Source organism: Eurypyga helias, unplaced genomic scaffold, assembly GCF_000690775.1.
Source record: "Eurypyga helias isolate BGI_N326 unplaced genomic scaffold, ASM69077v1 scaffold5242, whole genome shotgun sequence".
Classification (NCBI taxonomy): Eukaryota; Metazoa; Chordata; class Aves; order Eurypygiformes; family Eurypygidae; genus Eurypyga; species Eurypyga helias.
In genome coordinates this window covers 14,322-32,462 of record NW_010235162.1, presented here as the reverse complement: position 1 = coordinate 32,462, position 18,141 = coordinate 14,322, and the positions used below count along the sequence as shown (strand labels likewise).

General features: G+C 37.3%; 1 protein-coding gene across 1 annotated transcript in view; it reads right to left on the bottom strand.

The window, feature by feature from the left end:
- LOC104505891 (calcium-transporting ATPase type 2C member 1) overlaps positions 1-17,321 on the bottom strand; it is a 24,204-nt gene extending 6,883 nt beyond the window's left edge. Inside the window, exons 1-12 of the mRNA XM_010146648.1 lie at positions 17,217-17,321; positions 16,167-16,283; positions 14,541-14,630; positions 10,887-10,922; positions 9,924-9,985; positions 9,443-9,551; positions 6,341-6,496; positions 5,615-5,683; positions 3,730-3,805; positions 3,166-3,232; positions 1,938-2,062; positions 607-704 (exon numbers count right to left, since the gene is read on the bottom strand). Of these exons, the coding sequence (XP_010144950.1) occupies positions 607-704; positions 1,938-2,062; positions 3,166-3,232; positions 3,730-3,805; positions 5,615-5,683; positions 6,341-6,496; positions 9,443-9,551; positions 9,924-9,985; positions 10,887-10,922; positions 14,541-14,630; positions 16,167-16,283; positions 17,217-17,285 (1,074 nt within the window). The 5' untranslated portion in view covers positions 17,286-17,321. The remainder of the gene's footprint in view (positions 1-606; positions 705-1,937; positions 2,063-3,165; positions 3,233-3,729; positions 3,806-5,614; positions 5,684-6,340; positions 6,497-9,442; positions 9,552-9,923; positions 9,986-10,886; positions 10,923-14,540; positions 14,631-16,166; positions 16,284-17,216) is intronic.
- Positions 17,322-18,141: the final 820 nt, after the last annotated feature.

Below are 18,141 nucleotides of genomic sequence, written 5' to 3'. Positions count from 1 at the left end.
CCTGCTGCTTTTGCTTCTCCTTTGTGCATGTACTTCAATCTTTGCAGCAACTCCCCAACCTCAACCACCACTGTTTCACATCCTGCTCCTCCTTCCAAATCCATCCATTATGCCAAAGCAAGAATGACAGTACACACTCAGTATGAAGGGTTCACATAATACGCTGACTTTTAGCCAAAAACTGGATATCCCTATTTTAAATGTTTCCAACATGCACATTTTATTTTTAAGCACCTGCAACAGCAAAAAAAGCCTCAGCTTTCTGTACTGAAGAAAAACCACAATCTCTCAACTTGTCTTTGTATTTTATATCAGCATGTATTTTATTGTGACCTACAGCTATCAAGACATAGAAGAACTTAACATTTTGTACAAAAAAAACCTCTTCTACAACCAAAGGCAGCTTGGAAAACACAGCTCAAAGGCTGCAATACTAAGTGAACTGAAGAACAGAATTAGCTGGAAGTTGAGGAACAGGAAGTTGGTGCTACAGATTCATGCTTTCTTAACTGATGCTTTACCTGCAGTATACTCAAGCGTGTTTCAGCCAAGACACACAATGAAGTAAAAAGGAAAATTAAAGTCTGACAGAGTCTCACTACGTACCTCAGCATGCTGCCCATCTGAAGTAAAAATATGAGTAACAGTCATTTCATTCTTTGTCAGAGTTCCAGTTTTATCTGAACAAATTACGTTGCAACAACCTGAAATAAGCAATTAACATTTATAAGACAATGCTTGAATAGAATGAGAGTAACTAACAACAACAAAAATATTCAAGACTAGCAAATTTCTAGTAATACTGCAGCAGCTGAAAAAACCCCAGAATTTTACAAAGAGCCAATTCTCAACTATTAAAGAATAGCTGTACAAGGTTCTTTGCAAGTTTGCCCAATGAACCAAAAAAACTAAGTAAAAATCCCAAATTCACAACTCCTCCATTCACTACCTCTCTGATTTACTCTGCTGTATCTCAGCCTGTATTACTGAAATCTCCACTGCAGCTCCTGGTAAGGAGGAAAGTCAAGAGCTTGCTTTACAGCCGTCACTCTTCTTTATCAAGAAGCACAACTATCTAGCACTGAGCCACACCTCAGTCACACAACTACTACTTAACCTGCAAATTTTATTAAGATTGAAAAGATTACAGAAATGTGAAATCTGTATATGCCTTTTTAACTCAAAAAAACCCAAAGTAGTTTGAAAGACCATTGCAGTATCATGAAATTTTTGGACATGATAGTAGAATTACTGAAGCAACAGAAAACCTTGCAACACTAATGCAACTCTGCTAGAGGCATTGCAAAAAACATTTCCAATCTTCAGATGCAAAAAGAAATTAAAATGCAAGAAAATTATTTAACTTAGTATTTCTTTTTATTTTCCATGTCCTGTGCTTTACATGTTTCATGCCAAACTGCGTACAGAATGTTTAAGCTTCAATGATTTTAAATTATTTTATATCTTAATATGAGCAGCATATCGTAATGCACCTTCGGGATGTTTACCAAGTTTTTCTAATATTGAAACTTGGAATTGTTTCCAAGTGTCATAATATCATTCCTGAATTTACAGCAAAAATGTAGTTTAAAACACATTTTACAAGTCTCATTTAACAAGAACATGTTACAGCGAACAAGTATAAAGACTACTACATACATCCAACCATTCACACAGTTTAGAGTACTGCTAGTGTGACGTGCTATTAACTGACAGGCCATTTATTTCTGTTAAAAAGAGCAATCAGAGGGCCCACAACAACATGGAACTGAATTCTAACTCCGTGAAATGCATTCACTACAGAAGTGTTTTAAAGACAACACCACACTGCCAGCAGAATAAGCGTACCTGCTTTATTTTAACCATTATCATCAGTATTTGTATTGATTTCTTAACATTTATATCAAAATACTACCTTTAAGTTAGTCTAGTCATACCTAAAGTTTCAACAATAGGCAGTTTTTTTACAATAGCCCGTTTCTTCACCATCCTCATCACACCCAGGGCCAGTGTCACTGTTACCACAATTGGGAGTCCTTCAGGGATTGCAGCTACAGCCAAACTGTAATGAAAGTGAAGATACAAATCTTGTAGCAGAATGTCATAGATGAACACACAGGAACGGTACAGTTACACTTCAGAACATAGTTGCTGTCGCTGTCTCTTCACTGAGGTTAAAAGTGAAAGGAAGCAGCTGCTGTTTGATTCCAGTTGTATACCTTTCGGTAAGATACACACTGAAGACAGTAACAATATGCAGTAACTTACCATGTTTCTACTCATTATATATGCAAAATTATGAAGAAAAGTTGTGGGGAGGGAGGTACAAATAAACTGTACATCTGTTCTGCCTACACAAAACACTCATTAGTCCTGTGCCAAGCAGCCCAGATTGTGAAGAATAAGTGTAGTCAGCACTAAACAGAACAAGGAAATGCAATCGTTTCAGGTGACCACTGATCCACAGCTGTCACTCCCAGATCACAATGTGGCAGCTAGCCAAGTGCAGGAATGGCACAGAAGGTCATTTAAAAAGCAAACAAATAAAAAAACCCGGTAACAATATTAACAAGATTAGAGTAACTCATTCCTGGTGCTTTTTTTCCCCCTCTCCCCAAAAGGGTAAACCTGTGGTCTGATCCTGTCATTTAAAGAAACACTTCTACCTCAGGCACTGTCCATGTAATTAGCAACTCAGCAACTTCTAAGAGCACAGAGATAGAGCATGTAAATCCAGTGTTGTTCTCAGCAGACAACACCCTGGGATTAAGTTTCCATAATATGCTGGAAAATGAGCTAATCAGCTGCACGACAAGGCTTGCAATAACTTAGTTTTGTCTGATGCCACTTACAAAATTACATTTACTTCATTTATTCAGTGACGGAAACTCAAAACGTACAACTCTGCTGTCTGTTTGCAGATCTTCCACAAGACACACAGGAATCACCATACAAATCCACCGTTTAAGAGATTGACAAGAACACACTATCACTAAAAATGAGCATAAATTTGCTTTTTTACAGCACAAAGTCTGTTTTTGTTTTGAATTACTTAGGTGAACGTAACAGTGCAGTCTGTGTGCAAGTGTATTACAATGTACGTCACTGGCTTTCAGACACTTGCTGTAATGCACGATCTACACTAGTTCAAGACAAAACTCTTACCTCACTCCAATTGTGAACATATCAAGGATATGCTTTCCTTGCAACCAGCCAACCAGCATAATAACTCCTATAAAGAAAATAGTTGTCAGCATAAATATAAAGCCAGCACGTACTGTAGCCTCATGGGAACAACTCAAATAGCCAAACCAAAGCTTATCATTGTCTTATCTATAAAAAACTTATTTCATTCCCTGTCAAAGCATGATTCCATTAATATGGAAAAGGTGAAGAAAGTTTCTGCCAGTTAAGTTGCCCAACCATACTAACAGTGAGGTACTCACTCACGTATATCTTGAACCAGAATACAAGACACACTGCAATTTAAAAGGAAGCATTTAGAGGACAAAAAGTCAGAAAAGTATTTGCAGGAAGAAGCAAGTAAACATCCTTATGATGGAAGTTATGTCACATTAGTAATCTTTAGATGATTAGTGGCATGAACTCAAAGTGACCAATTAAGTAAAGAACCAAAATACCTTAAAAAAAGAGATCATGCCTTGCATTTTCCCAAGCCTACACATTAATTTCCATTACATAATAATTGTTTTACATAAATTCTCTTACCTATTATACCAAAGGAATACAAGGAAAGTTGCTTTCCCAAGAGATCCATGCTCTTCTGCAGAGGTGTCTTTGGAGCCTTGATGAATGGTAAACATGCAACAGTTAAGCACAGGTTAAAAAGCATGAACTGTACCTCATATTAATTCAGATGTGGAAATTTCAAGACACTGACAATGAATAAGCTGTAGTTATACCCTATGTTTCCAGATATTTACTTTGTGAAAACAGTGTACTCTGCTCCATTCTTGTGTAGAATTCAAGAAGATTCAAGAACACTTCAGTGAAATGAAAAATTTATTAGATATATTCTTTGGGAGCTCTGTGATGTCTACAGCAAATCTAATACAAAAGGTCATATCAAAGATTTTATTTAAAAAAAAAAAATCAAATCACAGTGGCTAATAGCTACTGCAACACTTCTAAGACTGAAAAGGTCTTGATAGTAAGAATAAAAACTCAGTTTTTATGCCTCAGACAAAGGCATTACAGCCCTGGAAGGGCAATTATATCTCAAAAGGAATTTGCTAATCATCAGAAGAAAATTTAATTTAACCAAATAGAAAACAATAGAAATATTCAGACTATCTAGTGTCCCAAAAAAAAAAAAGAAATCATAGAAAGAAGAAGGGGACACAAAGCAAAAAATTTAATTGAAAAAAAGCAGGAAAGTGCATTTTTATACTGGATGACAGTAAGTTTGGGGTTTTTTAACAACAATACGTGGTGGACTACAGTATAGAAAGCATAGGGAAAAAAAGAAGACAGAATCATTGCAAAAACATGTTTGTTCACATATTATGCACAAAGTGAGTAGTCTCTATGAGAAAGCTGGAATCGAGCCTGAATCACTCTTATTTTGAAAATACACTTCTAAATGAGTTTTCCGTAATATAAACATCAAAAATATCCCTACAAAACTGATATTTCAGAATGTTTTTTGTGTAGAATGCTCACATAGGCTTCTTTTTCTTGGTTTGCTTTTTGTGTTTTGGGTTTTTTTGGGGTTTTGTTTGTTTGTTTTTCACTAATAATTATACATGTTATGATACAAACTAAGTATTATTGAACATATGATCATATTTTCCTCACATGTGCATCAAAGCAAGTTCTACTTCGGTGACCGGACAGCAGTATTCCCTTGAAAGGTGTAGTGAGACACTGCAACTAACAACATGAGCTTGGTGATGAACTCCTGGCTGACACATTTACTGCCCTTAGTTGCTCTGTTTTGACAGACTTCCGAAATGTAAATATATGGGGCCTGATCATGTCCTGACAGCTGAAGACAGAGTGTCTCCTTATAATCCTACACAGCTCAGGCAGCCAGAGAAGCAGCTAGAAGGCCCTAGATATACAAACCATTCAAGAATCTGAATTCCCATGTGGATCAGTGTAGTGCAATAAAGAAAAATCACAGTGGGAGTTTGATATATAAGAATCAAACACCACTTATAAAAGGGTAAGGTGGAGATCATGAAGCAGCGGGAGACACACACATCACCCTAAAGTAGTCTGCTAATCAAGGGAAAACATTGTCCTGCGCATGCAGCCCACAAATCTGTCACACAAATTTCTTTTGCTCAAATGTAGTTCCATTTGAAAAAAATATATTTCCACAAATTGCAGTGAGATTTGTTCCACTGAACAGGTTCAGGATATTATTTTCACAGTTAATATTTTTAGGTCAGCTATGGCTATTTGGTTCCACTGAATTGAATTACTACTTTCATGTTCAAGAGCTAAGATTTTTTTCACTAGAGGAAAGAAAAATATTAAAAGCAATGTAATTAAGTTTAACTAAGTTCCTATGGAACAAATTCAAAGTTTTAATGAATTAAATAAACACTTACAAAACACGTCTTTGCTTCTAAATATTCACTCTTACCTCTTCTGCTTGCATCATTTTGAAAACCTCCCCAAATTCAGAGTTTTCTCCTGTTCCAATAACTATGCCCTAAAAAAAAAAAAAAAAGCCAATTCAAATCTGAAGTTTGATTTTAATGTTACTGGTTGCTCTTGACAGCTTTGACTCAACCAGTGGTCAAGTGCCATTTATCCTGCTATGATTTTGTTAGCTTTGTTTATAAAATTAATTCTTGGCATGAGTAGGGAATATTTTTGCTAAAAATCATTTTGCCTCAGTGAAACAAATTGCTGTTTTGTGCACTGCTGAAGTATTTAGTAACTACCAGTAACAACACTTAAATAAGGTAACACCTATCTAACACTTGCCACAACTGCATTTTCGGTTACAGATTTTTCAAAGACGTGACTGTAGTTCTGGAAGAAAAACACCATATCCTAGCCAGAAGAGTTTCACATCATCTGCTCCCTACAATTTTAAGCTCTTCTGGGCCTAGGTTAATTTTCTTTTTAAACTGGTGTCTGGAAAAAGCACCAATGAGAAAAAGCCTTGCAGTGTATCACAGTAGTCTTTCATATTTCCAGTAAAAATTTCTATTTCTATTCCATTTCTATTGTTTCAGAAGACTCAAAATATATGCAGTCATTAATATATGCATACATTTCTCAACTGACAGATTAATAAGAAGAACTGCCTTCAAACAGCTGAAACATGGAACATATTCTTCGCTATCAATAAGAGCTTTACCTTTGCTTTTCCACATCTGACCAATGTTCCCATGAAAGCAATATTGCTCCTAGAAGTAAGGTCTCCATTGGTTGCTGCTGGCTGAGGAGTCGTAGATTTAGAGCAAGGAGCTGTCTCACCCGTGAGACTGGATTCATCAATAGAAAGGTCCACAGCCTTTGAAAACAAAATAAGCAAAAAGCATGCCAATCTTTTGTAAGTAGTTGGAAGTGTTAATAGAAGCTTCCCCATTTTGACCATTAAAAATACATCCAATGTATTCACACGTTAAGAAGCTGTGTTAATTATCAACCATGTTTTAGGGATTAAGAAAACAACACGCACTCCTGGACTATTGCAGCAATGCAACAAGCTCTCATTTCAAGACTCAAAGTTTCCTCATAATTCTATGTTCACGATTGTTTTTCTCCAAAACTTCCAAGAGGTTGCGACTGTGATGCATTCTGTCACCAAATAAAATAATTAACTGGGAATGCAAGTGTATGTACATATAATCCTATGAACTCTTCCTCTGACCACTTCCTCCTACCATGGTCCATTAAAAACTCGCTAACAAGAACCATGTTTCATACACTGTTTTTTGTTCACAAATTCTCTGTAAGAAAAATGCTATTCAGGCAACAGTCACGTAGACTAGAGGACCAGAAACTGCCTTTTTCTTGGTTTAGGTTTAATTTTTGTAGTTTTTAGGGTAGCATGTAGGAGTAGTTAGAGAAGGAAAGCTAAAACTGAATTATTCTGTATTAATGAGTTTATAGATTGAGAAAGTAAAGTGTGTTTTATAAATACAATCCAAAAAACAACTTATCAAAAGATAAAATTAAGAGAAATATCTTTCCCCAGGTAATATCAATTCATACATCTTAACATATTGACTTTAATGGTCTTGAACAGCGCCAAAGACTGAATCATAAAATTCTGCTCACAAAATTTAAGTAAAATAATTTTGCATTATTAAAAAGGATAAAACCACTGTTGGTGACCATAGCACTAAATTTCAAGATAACCTTCTCAAGAAAAACAGCGTTAAAGGATGCATAATAAAACTCAATTGCCAAAACTCTTTGAAAGAATATCACTTGCAAGGAGCAAGCAAGAATCAGTTACATCACACTCTCTACCACCACACTACAGCAGATCACTCTGAGGTTCAAACTGAGGTTTTTTGGTGTTGTGTTTTGTTGGTTTTTCAAGTGGCATGATAGCTCTGATGCACTCCAGTATTAGCTGGACAACAAAATGAACACAGGCTGCTAGATCAAAAATAATTTAGTCAATGTTAAAAGAGGATAGTACCTTTACTAAAGTGCTTTCTGAGAGGTCAAATCCCTCTAATTCCTACTATTCTCTCAAATAGTTACCAGTGCAGTACCCTCTTTCAAAAGATAGATGCTGTATCAATAAAAGAAAAGGGACACTTGCCAAAATCTACAATGACTCTCCAGTCAAAGCCATAAGGAACAATTAACTCCAGAAAGCTGTACAGGGATTTTTTTATTTGCGACGTATTCCTCAGAATCCAAGCTGAAACAGGATGAAGATGCCACTTTGCTACTGTTCAGATTTAGCCATGAGGTCCGAAACATTTATCATCACTACCAAAAAGAATTGTGTTTAAAGTCTACACTGTTATAGGTCTGTTAGTTCTAGATGTAATATTCTGGCTATAGAGAAGATTACCGTAGAACTTGTTGGACAACTCATTAACATACAGAAAACTTAGGCCAGAAAAGGTCTTTAAACACAGTCTTGCAAACAAGATTGCCCCTGCAAGATTAAAATGGAGAAGAAATTTCTCACCGTATACGAAAGGCTTCAGAAAGTAAATAGTGACTAATTACCAGTTCTACAATTTTCTAGGACAGCATCAGTCAGAATTACCAGAAGAGATCTAGATCTTTCCCTGAAAAGACAATCTCCATCTAATGTTCAACACCACAGCCCTGTAACAATGGCCGGTATAGACCAGATGAAACTAAGATGACAGGCTCTTATTTTCAAATAATCTGTAAGAGTAGTTGAGATAAGGAGAGACCACATTTTCATCGGTTGAAGGGCTACAGACAGCTGAGAAACTTGTAATTCCGTGTCTGCTTTGTAAGAGGTCCGACCATGCTGCAAGCTTCTGAGCAAGAAAGTAGATGCTGCTGCAACAGCAGTTCCATATCAACGTGGAGACTGCACAAGTGCCGAGGGAAAGACAGAGTGTTTACAGTCACAAAAAACAAACCCACCCAAGTACTCGCTGCACGCAATAACAACAGATGATCCAGACAAATTTCTCAAGAACGCCAGAAATTTGTCTTATAAACTAGCTTGTTTAGACTGCCTATAAAATGAAAACAGATTAATCCAGTATCAACCATGGATATACTGGATATACAGCTCCATCGTATCCAGAAATTACTGTAGCATGATAGATAGCCCAGATATCGGGCAACCTGAGGATGCCCAATCTGACAGAAAGGTAACATGGCATTATTCAAGCAAAATCATCAAAATAAGCAAGACGAACATACATACATTCCTTTTCATTGTTAGTGAATCTGCAAGTACTATTACAATGCTCTTGCTTCAACTCAGGCATTTCCAGCAGCGCTAATGTTATCAAATATTCAGCAAACTAGAAGATACAGCAACACACACTGATGAAAGTGTCAGAGAAAAGATTACATGTGGGCACAATTTCACAATTAATAATTTTTTTAAAATATTCATTATCAAAAAACACTTAAAGTATACCCTAAAGATTAACGCAAATAAAGACTCAAACACCTGCAGCCAGCTGCCAAAATATCTCATCATTCAGCCTGAGAACAATCATTTTACATGCTTAACATTGAGGACAAAGTATTCAGCTAAATTTTCAAGAATGCATTACTGCATAAAATTGGAAAATTCATTACTCTACAATAAGCAACTACATATATTGTAAAGAATGTGTGATTACATTTGGGAAGTAATGATTTCAGATTTTCCATTTAAATAATTGTGAATTCCAAACAATAACAGTGCATTTCAGTATTCACTGGTTATCTTCTTTTCCCCTCTGCCCCACAAAAAGAAAAGTTATCAAATATTAAAGCAATCCTAGGTATATACCTCAAACAACCGTAGATCAGCTGGGACTCTGTCTCCAACTGACAGGCAGACTGTATCACCTGGGACTAAATCTCTTGCAAGTGTGTGTTCCACCCTGCCTTCTCGTACACTGCAGGTAAAAACACAAAGAGCAGTAAGAATGTCTTCTCTGGCATTTTCTCTGAGCATTCACACTGCTGGCTACGCACTGCAGTATTACCGGTTTCGGCAAAGCATTATTTCTAATGTGCTGCTTGTTCCTTAGAAGTTATACATCAGTAGAATCATTTGAAGGGATCAGAGGGGCAACAATGCGGAGTAACCTTTTTAAGGTTCATAGAGCAATCTTTAAAATGAGGAAAAGCAAAGCAAAGCATGTTCTACGTCCGCATAAGAGCTTAATACTAAGGCAATACATTCAGTAAAATCTTTTTCATTTATTCATTTTGGATTAAACTTCATATGACTTAATTTAGGATTGCAAGGACAGACAATAACATACCAATGGCATTCTGGAGGCACAAGTTTACTAAGCTCTTCTAGAGATTTTTCTGATCTGTACTCCTACAGAGACATTAAAAAAAATAAAGCAGGTATTTTTAAAACAGTCAGAAGTTAAACAACAATAAGATACACCCATATCTAGTGAAGTTTATCTTATAAGTAAAGTTGTACTAAAGTAATATTCCAAGCAATAAGACAAGAGATGCCCTTCAACAGTTCTATATTAGGTATTTTCAAAAGCAAATATGGTCCAAACACTGAAAAATTTACAGATTTGCCTACATGTGGTTCTTCTGAAAGAATAGCAGAGGTCCTTTGCATTTTCCTTCAATGTCTTCAGCTTTGTAACACTTGCAGTAATGCTTCTAACCTCAGGGATCAGATACATGATTAAGTTCCTCAGTTTAACAAGTTAATATCAAAAATACTGTATTCATGCTCTTAGTCCCTGAAGAACTAACGTAATACAACTCATTTCTAACTCAGTAAACAGATACCAGAATTAAGGTAAAGAAAGATATAAAGCACAAACACAAAGCACTTTTGGTTTAGGCATATACTGAGTAAAGCTGTGTATTTCCAGAATGAAAACACACTTTTTTATGACTTAGCAAATTAAAGACAACCTTTTTTTGCGTACAAAATTGAAACCAGAGCTACATCTTCAAGATCTATTTTACGTGAGGTTAAAATATTTTAAGTACTTCTACACTGTTTCTTCTGAGTGCTTCTTTACAAGTACTCATTTATGGCTGAGTATAATACCAACATAGATGCATAAATGTCAAGGTAGTTAAAGCTGGACAAATTATGCACTTCAGAAGAGGCAAAAGACTGGGATGAAAGCACAGAACTCTCTACTCAACCATTCTCAGCACAATGCATCAAGACAACACTTCAGTCTATAAATAGAGGAGTTTACATAAAAGCAATAATCTTATTTGGACAACAGCTGCCTTACCTGAACGAAGGCAACTGTAACAACAATGAGTATTGCCTGCAAGAAAACAACAGCGGGTGAGATAAAAGAATTCCAAACGGCCACGAAAGCAAGTGATCACATTTTGGTTTTGTTCAGCCATTACTGTTACTACAAATTAACAGTCTGATTTGGAAACAAACTTTCTCATCCTCAGAAATCACTCGGTATCCCTTAGGTCTGTTGAAAAGGCCAGCTGTATGAGGTTCAACAAGGCCAAGTGCTGGGTCCTGCACTTGGGATAACAACCACCCTCTGCAACGCTACAGGCTTGGGGATGAGTGGCTGGAAAGCTGCCTGGCAGAAAAGGACCTGGGGGGTTGGTCGACAGTGGGCTGAATATGAGCCAGCGTGTGCCCAGGTGGCCAACAAGGCCAATGGCATCCTGGCCTGTGTCAGGAACAGTGTGGTCAGCAGGAGTAGGGCAGTGACTGTGCCCCTGTGCTGGGCACTGGTGAGGCTGCACCTCAAGTGCTGTGTTCAGTGGTGGGCCCCTCACTGCAAGGAAGACACTGAGGGGCTGGAGCGTGTCCAGAGGAGGGAACGGAGCTGGGGGAGGGTCTGGAGCACAAGTCCCGTGAGGAGCGGCTGAGGGAGCTGGGGGTGTTCAGCCTGGAGAAGAGGAGGCTGAGGGCAGACCTGATCGCTCTCTACAGCTCCCTGAAAGGAGGCTGCCGAAAGGTGGGGGTTGGTCTCTTCTCCGAGGGGACACGACAAGAGGAAATGGTCTTAAGTTGTGCCAGGGAAGGTTTAGACTGGACATTAGGAAAGTGTTCTTCAGCAAAAGGGTTTGTCAGGCATTGGAACATGCTGCCCAGGAAGTGGTGGACTAACTGTCCTGGAAGGTATTTAAGAGACATGTGGAAGTGATGCTCAGGGACATGGTTTAGTGGTGGACTTGGCAGGGTTAGGTTAATGGTTGGACTTGATGATCTTAAAGGCTTTTCCAACCTAAATGATTCTATGATTCTAAAAGCAATGCCATTATCTATTTATATCTGCTCTAGTGATGCCCACGAACTCAATAACCTGATTTGACTAAAAATAAGATTAGTGACTAGACAGCAATTTTGAAGTAAAACTTCCTCTGCTCCTTGTTTCTAAACTGTGAGCAAGAAACAGCAGTGGAGAGAGATCCGTGTGACAACTAGAAAAACTGCTCTGAATGTAGAATGAACGGTGTTGTCTGTGAGCAAAGCCTAGGGATGTCGTGTTAACTGCTACACAGCCTCACCGATGTGGTTTCAGTCAAATAACCAAACAACAGGAAGAGTAAGAATAAACTGAAGACTAGAGATAAGGTAGCAAGCTGAAGCACAGGTCTGGAGCCATAAAATATTCCAACATGGAGAAAAGGAAGATGAGATTGAGGAACTCTGCCCAAGATTCCCAAGGAGTGAGACAGGACACTGAGTACAACCTAAACAGCCAAGATGCTAGAGATCCCAAACAAAAAAGCTAAACCAATTGCTCATTAGGTATAACCCAAGGTAAGTGCTAAGGCCTTAATAACAGGCCTTCCTAGTCCTCTGTATCACACCCAGTGCTGGTCACAACACTTCAACATAAACATCATGTGGCTTTTAAGCACACATCATGTACGTCACGTACTGCCTGACGTACAGGCAGTAACAGAGATCAATTTTGCATAAAGGAGTGTCATCTTCCCCTACACTCCAAATTGTGTTTTGTTACATTACCCAAATTTGTTACTCAAATTAAATTGCTACCCTGATTTCTTTCATAACATCCACTAATTAATCCTTTAAAGTACATAGTGTAAGTACTAAAAAAAAATTACCATTTTCCAAGAAAAAAAAAAAACACGTTCTTGAACTTCTAACTAAATCAAGGATAAAACCTGTAATCTGCCTTGTTTGTGATACTGTTAGCCTCTCAACTCAGTATTAGTTAATAACTATATATATTCCTTCTTTCCATAGGTATTCCCACCACAACTACACGTGTTTCTTTTGGAGACAGTATTATCTGTTTCTTTTGGAGGCAGTATTATCTTCTACAGCTCATGCTCGCTGACGCAGCTTTGCATTCCTAGCCTCAGAAGTCTCAGCTTGCGTCTACATGCCACAGCTTGCACCAAGAAGCCAATATTCTCCACTTGAGAAAAGGTATGTAATTATTTTTTTTTAAATCTTCATCAGCTCCCAGTCCAGATTAAAAAGCTTTACAATACATTCGTATCAGCAGAGCTAAAAAGATGGCAAAAGCTGCTCAAGCCAGCATTGCCACCAGCAGAAATATGTCATTGATCTTTTGCAGCAAATTAGTTTTGTCGCCAAGGCCCTGAGCACAGATATACAGTCACAGAAAAACTGCACTACCATCTGAAAATGGAGCAAACCAAATATTCACTAGGTGAAAAAGTAGGCGTGAATGACAAGACTGAGTAGTAGGTTATTCAGAAGTTATACAAAAACGCAATTGATGAGCTTTAACTCAACCACACTTTTTCCTAATATTTTAAGACATCTCCACCGGTGTTCACAAGGCTGTTAAAGATACCTTCTCAGGCTGTAGCACAGATTGCAGAAATTAAAATCCCTTACACTAGCTATGCTTTTCTCGTTGCCTTGCTCAAGGGGAAATGGACTTAAAGGCACTAACCAAGGGAAGAAGAGCAGGAAATAATTCAACTTTCAGCCACAACTATTAAATACATTTCATAATACAATTTTTTGAATTTGAATTTTACCTAAATTCAACCTATGAACACAACAGATCATTCCAAACTAAGACCATACTCAAATTCAAAATTGCATGTTTTTTCTTAAAGAAGCCATATAGTTTATCTTCCACGGTAAACTACTCTTTCGAGAGAATTAGAGGGGTTAGGAGTAAACCTGAAGTTACCTTGTGTTAATTACAAAAATAAAACTCAACATAAAGAGTGCAGAGTTCAGCCAAGCCAGAAATACAGCTAGAACTTGCCTCTGATCCCAATTTTCAGTTATTCCAATTCAGAAATCCCAATTTTCAGTTATCACCTATCACCCCAAAAAGGTCGAAGAGATTACAATTTTCATCACTGTGTCTTTTGCAATGACAAATGTTTAGCAGTACTATATTTGCTCACTAGTTTAGCACCCTATTTAACTGCAAACTTCTACAAAAATTCATTATTTCAGCTTCTATCTTCCTTCTGCTATTTCTAAAGAGTTCACGTTACATTTCTTCTTCATATTTTAAAATATTACATCTTTCAAGTAAATTCACAGAAGGCTTATGTTGGTTTCAATTTGAAATTAAAGCATAATTTACAATACAAATTACATAGAAGACACCAAAAAATTGCTACTCTGAACAAATGCCTAGACAGGTGTTTCAACCAATTAAAGAGTAAAGATGCAAGTTGCAGCCAGATAATTATTTGCTGATGTATTTATGTTTATTACTACTCTCAGTCAGGGAAAAAAAAAAAAAAAAACAACACACCAAAAAAAAGTCAAACCACACATAATCCAGTTACAAACCTAAGATTTAATGACAGCATACACAACAAGTTCATTAACTGGAATCAAGTGATCGCATCCCACACTGGCATTCAGGCGATACTGAAGCACATGTGGTCACACATTCTGCAGTGCTCTCAAAGAAGATGAAATTTTAGTTCCTTACCACAGTGATACTGACAGCATCATCAAACTGATGCATTAAAACACTGATGACTGCAGATGCCAGGAGAAGCATAATAAGCGGATTCTTAAACTGAAATGAAACATAACAGTAATTCAGCAATACTCCTTGCAGTAAGATCATTTTGCCCCCCACTCAAAGCACATCTGATCTATTTTTGAAGCATATTATTCTATAATAAAAATATTTCTAGGTTACCACTGCAAACAAAATCTGACTTTGTACAATTCAGATTTTATTTGAGTACTTGAGGTTAATTTTTTTTTTTAATATCACAGACCTTGAATGGAGTATATTCAATATATAGCAGGAAAAAACTGTTTCTTACATTTCTTGATTCACATTTTTAAGACAAAAAGAATAATTTCCTGTATTTGTTTAAAGACACATAAACAAACAAAGAAGCCTGAAATATATTCAAAATGCCTTTGAGGTAACAGGCTGATTCTGTTTCCAGCAAGTGATCACTATCAAGACAGAAAGGTACTTCCTAATTTCAATTCATGATTTCTTGTTTTACGAGATGCAAGATTTCCTTTTAGATCATATGCTTTCTTCAGATTTCTATGGCCAAAATAATTAATTATCTTGGTTCTACATGACAGCTGGATGCTAACATGGTCAGTTTTTTTGAGAAATGTTACCAAAAATTACATTCCTACAGTTAAAGAACATTCTAAAAGCACATATGATAAGCACATTCAAACCAAATATGTATCTTAAAAAATCCTACCTAAAATAGACTTGGTTAACATGCTTTAGAAGTGTTCTGATATATCTGACTAATTTGACACCACACATGGGAAAATAAAGCACTGATTGCAGAGGTCAGCTAGTACGTGATGATGTTCCCACTGCTACCATCAGCAGAGCGCCAAGGATCATTTAGTCACTCCCAAGTAAAACAGTTCCTCTAGAAACAGCTGTCTATTACTCCAGGGTTTACTCTAGATCTTAACTGCCCTGCTGCTCAGATGAGGTGCAGGAAACATTGACTAAAACTTTTAACATTACAAATTCTTTAGAAAAATCTTCTGTGCGAAAAGATGCTGTAAATGGTTTGTGGAGCCGGGTGGCAGGGGAGGGCAGGAGGAAGCAGTGACACTTCCACACCATTTTGAGAACCTGCACCGTCTCATCTATGTACATAATAAATCACACTGGTAGGAAAAACTTCACATGTGACTTCTGCCAGTTCTGCTCAACAGCAGAATGGAGGCTGGCCCCATCCCCACCCTCAGTTCAATGGCAGCGGTTTTGCTTTTTAAAATGTCCTTTGTCTATAAAGTTATTCATCCTTCATGTCCCATTTAAATGCCTACCAGCCACAAGCATTTCTGTCTGACCTTTGTGCGACTCATGCTCGAGCCCATGTTCCTACAGGGAACTTTATCCTGCTTCTCCAGCCTTCAGGCTAGTTATGAACACACATTCAAGAACAGATCAATAGGTAAATTACATATAAATCATAGAAGTTGCAATTTCTATTTCTATTACAGCGTCCCAGCTTTTATGAGAATATGTTCATGCCCATGAAAGCAAAGTAATAAAGAGCAAAATGACTGACACACAATAAAACCAAAAAACAAAAAGGACAAAAATCTTAACCTGGGAAATGTATTTTTTCCACAGTGGTTCATCTTCACTAATATCAAATTCATTCCATCCATGGAATGCCCGTCTATGACAAACTTCACAGTTTTTTAAGCCATTTTGAAGATTAGCCTATTAAAATATGCAAGAAGAACACAGTCAGAAATTACACTGATAAGCTGCTAGACTTCAAAATAAATTCCAACACCAAAATCTATACCCTCTGATTATAAATGTTTGGCCAACATCAGAAAGACAGGCTCGATACTAATGTTGTATGACAGTAAAAGCTAACTAACCACTATTTTAAAACTCAATTTGGCAGTACTTAAGAGTACTTCAACAAAAAAATTCACAGAAGAACAACAGAAGCAGATGCTGTTTCACATCTCTAAATGACTCTTGATCTTCCTTGCAGAAAACCCTTCAGCGAGCCAAACTGTGGGCACAGTTCAGACTCCCGAGGATTCTGTCAGGAGTTCTCAGCCAAATAACACAGCAACAGCTTCAAAGTCTTCAGTTGTCAGTGACCAACATTCATCAGGGTGTACTCCTCCAACAGTCAAGCATACAGAAAATTAAACCAGACCATCTATCATGAAAATTAACTCAGATTCAATGGTTCATAAATCTGTCAATGAGTAGATTTCTCAATCTTGTTCCTTCACTTGAAATGGAGGCTACCAAAATAAATTAAATCCATTAAGGATCCCTTAAAGAAATGGCAGCAATAGCTCTGGAAAACAGAACTGAATTTTATAGGAACATTGACTCTAGGAGTTTTATTAACCAAAAGCACTCTTCAAAGCATATAAAAATCTGACCGTTTTTAAGTTGAATTTCATCCCCCTGTCCAAAAACCTGATTGTTTTGAAAACGTTAGACTAGAGCATTTCAAGTAACAATTTAAAAATCAGTATGTTTTTAGTAGACAACAGTTAATAAGTTAACATCAAACTGCATGGTAATGCATAGACCGTCAATGACAACATCTGTCCTTAAGAAGTTTCAAGCTTATTGTTTGGTAACATCACTGCATTCTTAAGAGACACAAAAATCACTTACTTGCAGAATGCTTGCAACTTCATCAACTGGCAATTCACTTGCTTTCTTTGAAGACAGTACAGGAATCATTGTCTCATTGTCACCATCAGGGATTTTTTGAAGACGTGCAACCTAAGAAGCAAAACCAAGGTCTGAAGGAAAGGGGAGCACTAACACTTCAAACAATATAACAGCAATGCAGTAGTAATGCCATTAAAAGGTAGGTTTTGATAACCATTTGCACTTCAAAAAGAAAAAGATATCTACAATTCAGCTTATTTTCATGCAGTACCATCTCCAATAATAAAAGAAAACACTGGACATGCAACTGAGAAGACCAATTTCTGTAACGATGTGTTGACAAAGAACCTAGCAGTTAAGTATATTCATAATCCTTTAGCTCCCCGTCATCAATACCTTACCTGGAGTGATTACTTTCTGACCAATTTCACTCCCTGCCCCTACTTCAAGATGACAGTATATCAAAAGATCCCAGCATTTTTATGCCCTAAAAAAGGTATGAGAGTCTTCAGTTTCTATACCGCACACCGTTTGCCATGTACTCAACTACAACAGCTGAGGTGAATTCAACTCACTATCTGTTCTTCTAGCTGCTTACTCCACAAAGACTTCATCCCTGGGGCCCAAGGGAACAAAGAACAAAGGTGAAAGTGCTACACTTGGAACTCACATGCTTTCCCGTTCATGAGAAACCCTTGGAAACTCCCTACACTTGCCATGTAGTTCCCAGTGAAAGAGTAAAAAAGATTTGCTCCTTCACTCTAATTATAAGGAAGCAGGTCTACAGAGGAAGACGAGAAACAGGGTCATACAGGGCATGGGTTTGAGCTCTTGGGCAGGGAGGACGGCAGAGGAAAGAATGGCACCTTAACAATGTGTTTACTGGCCTCCAAAGAGGGGGAACCCCTTGGACCCCACTCAGTTT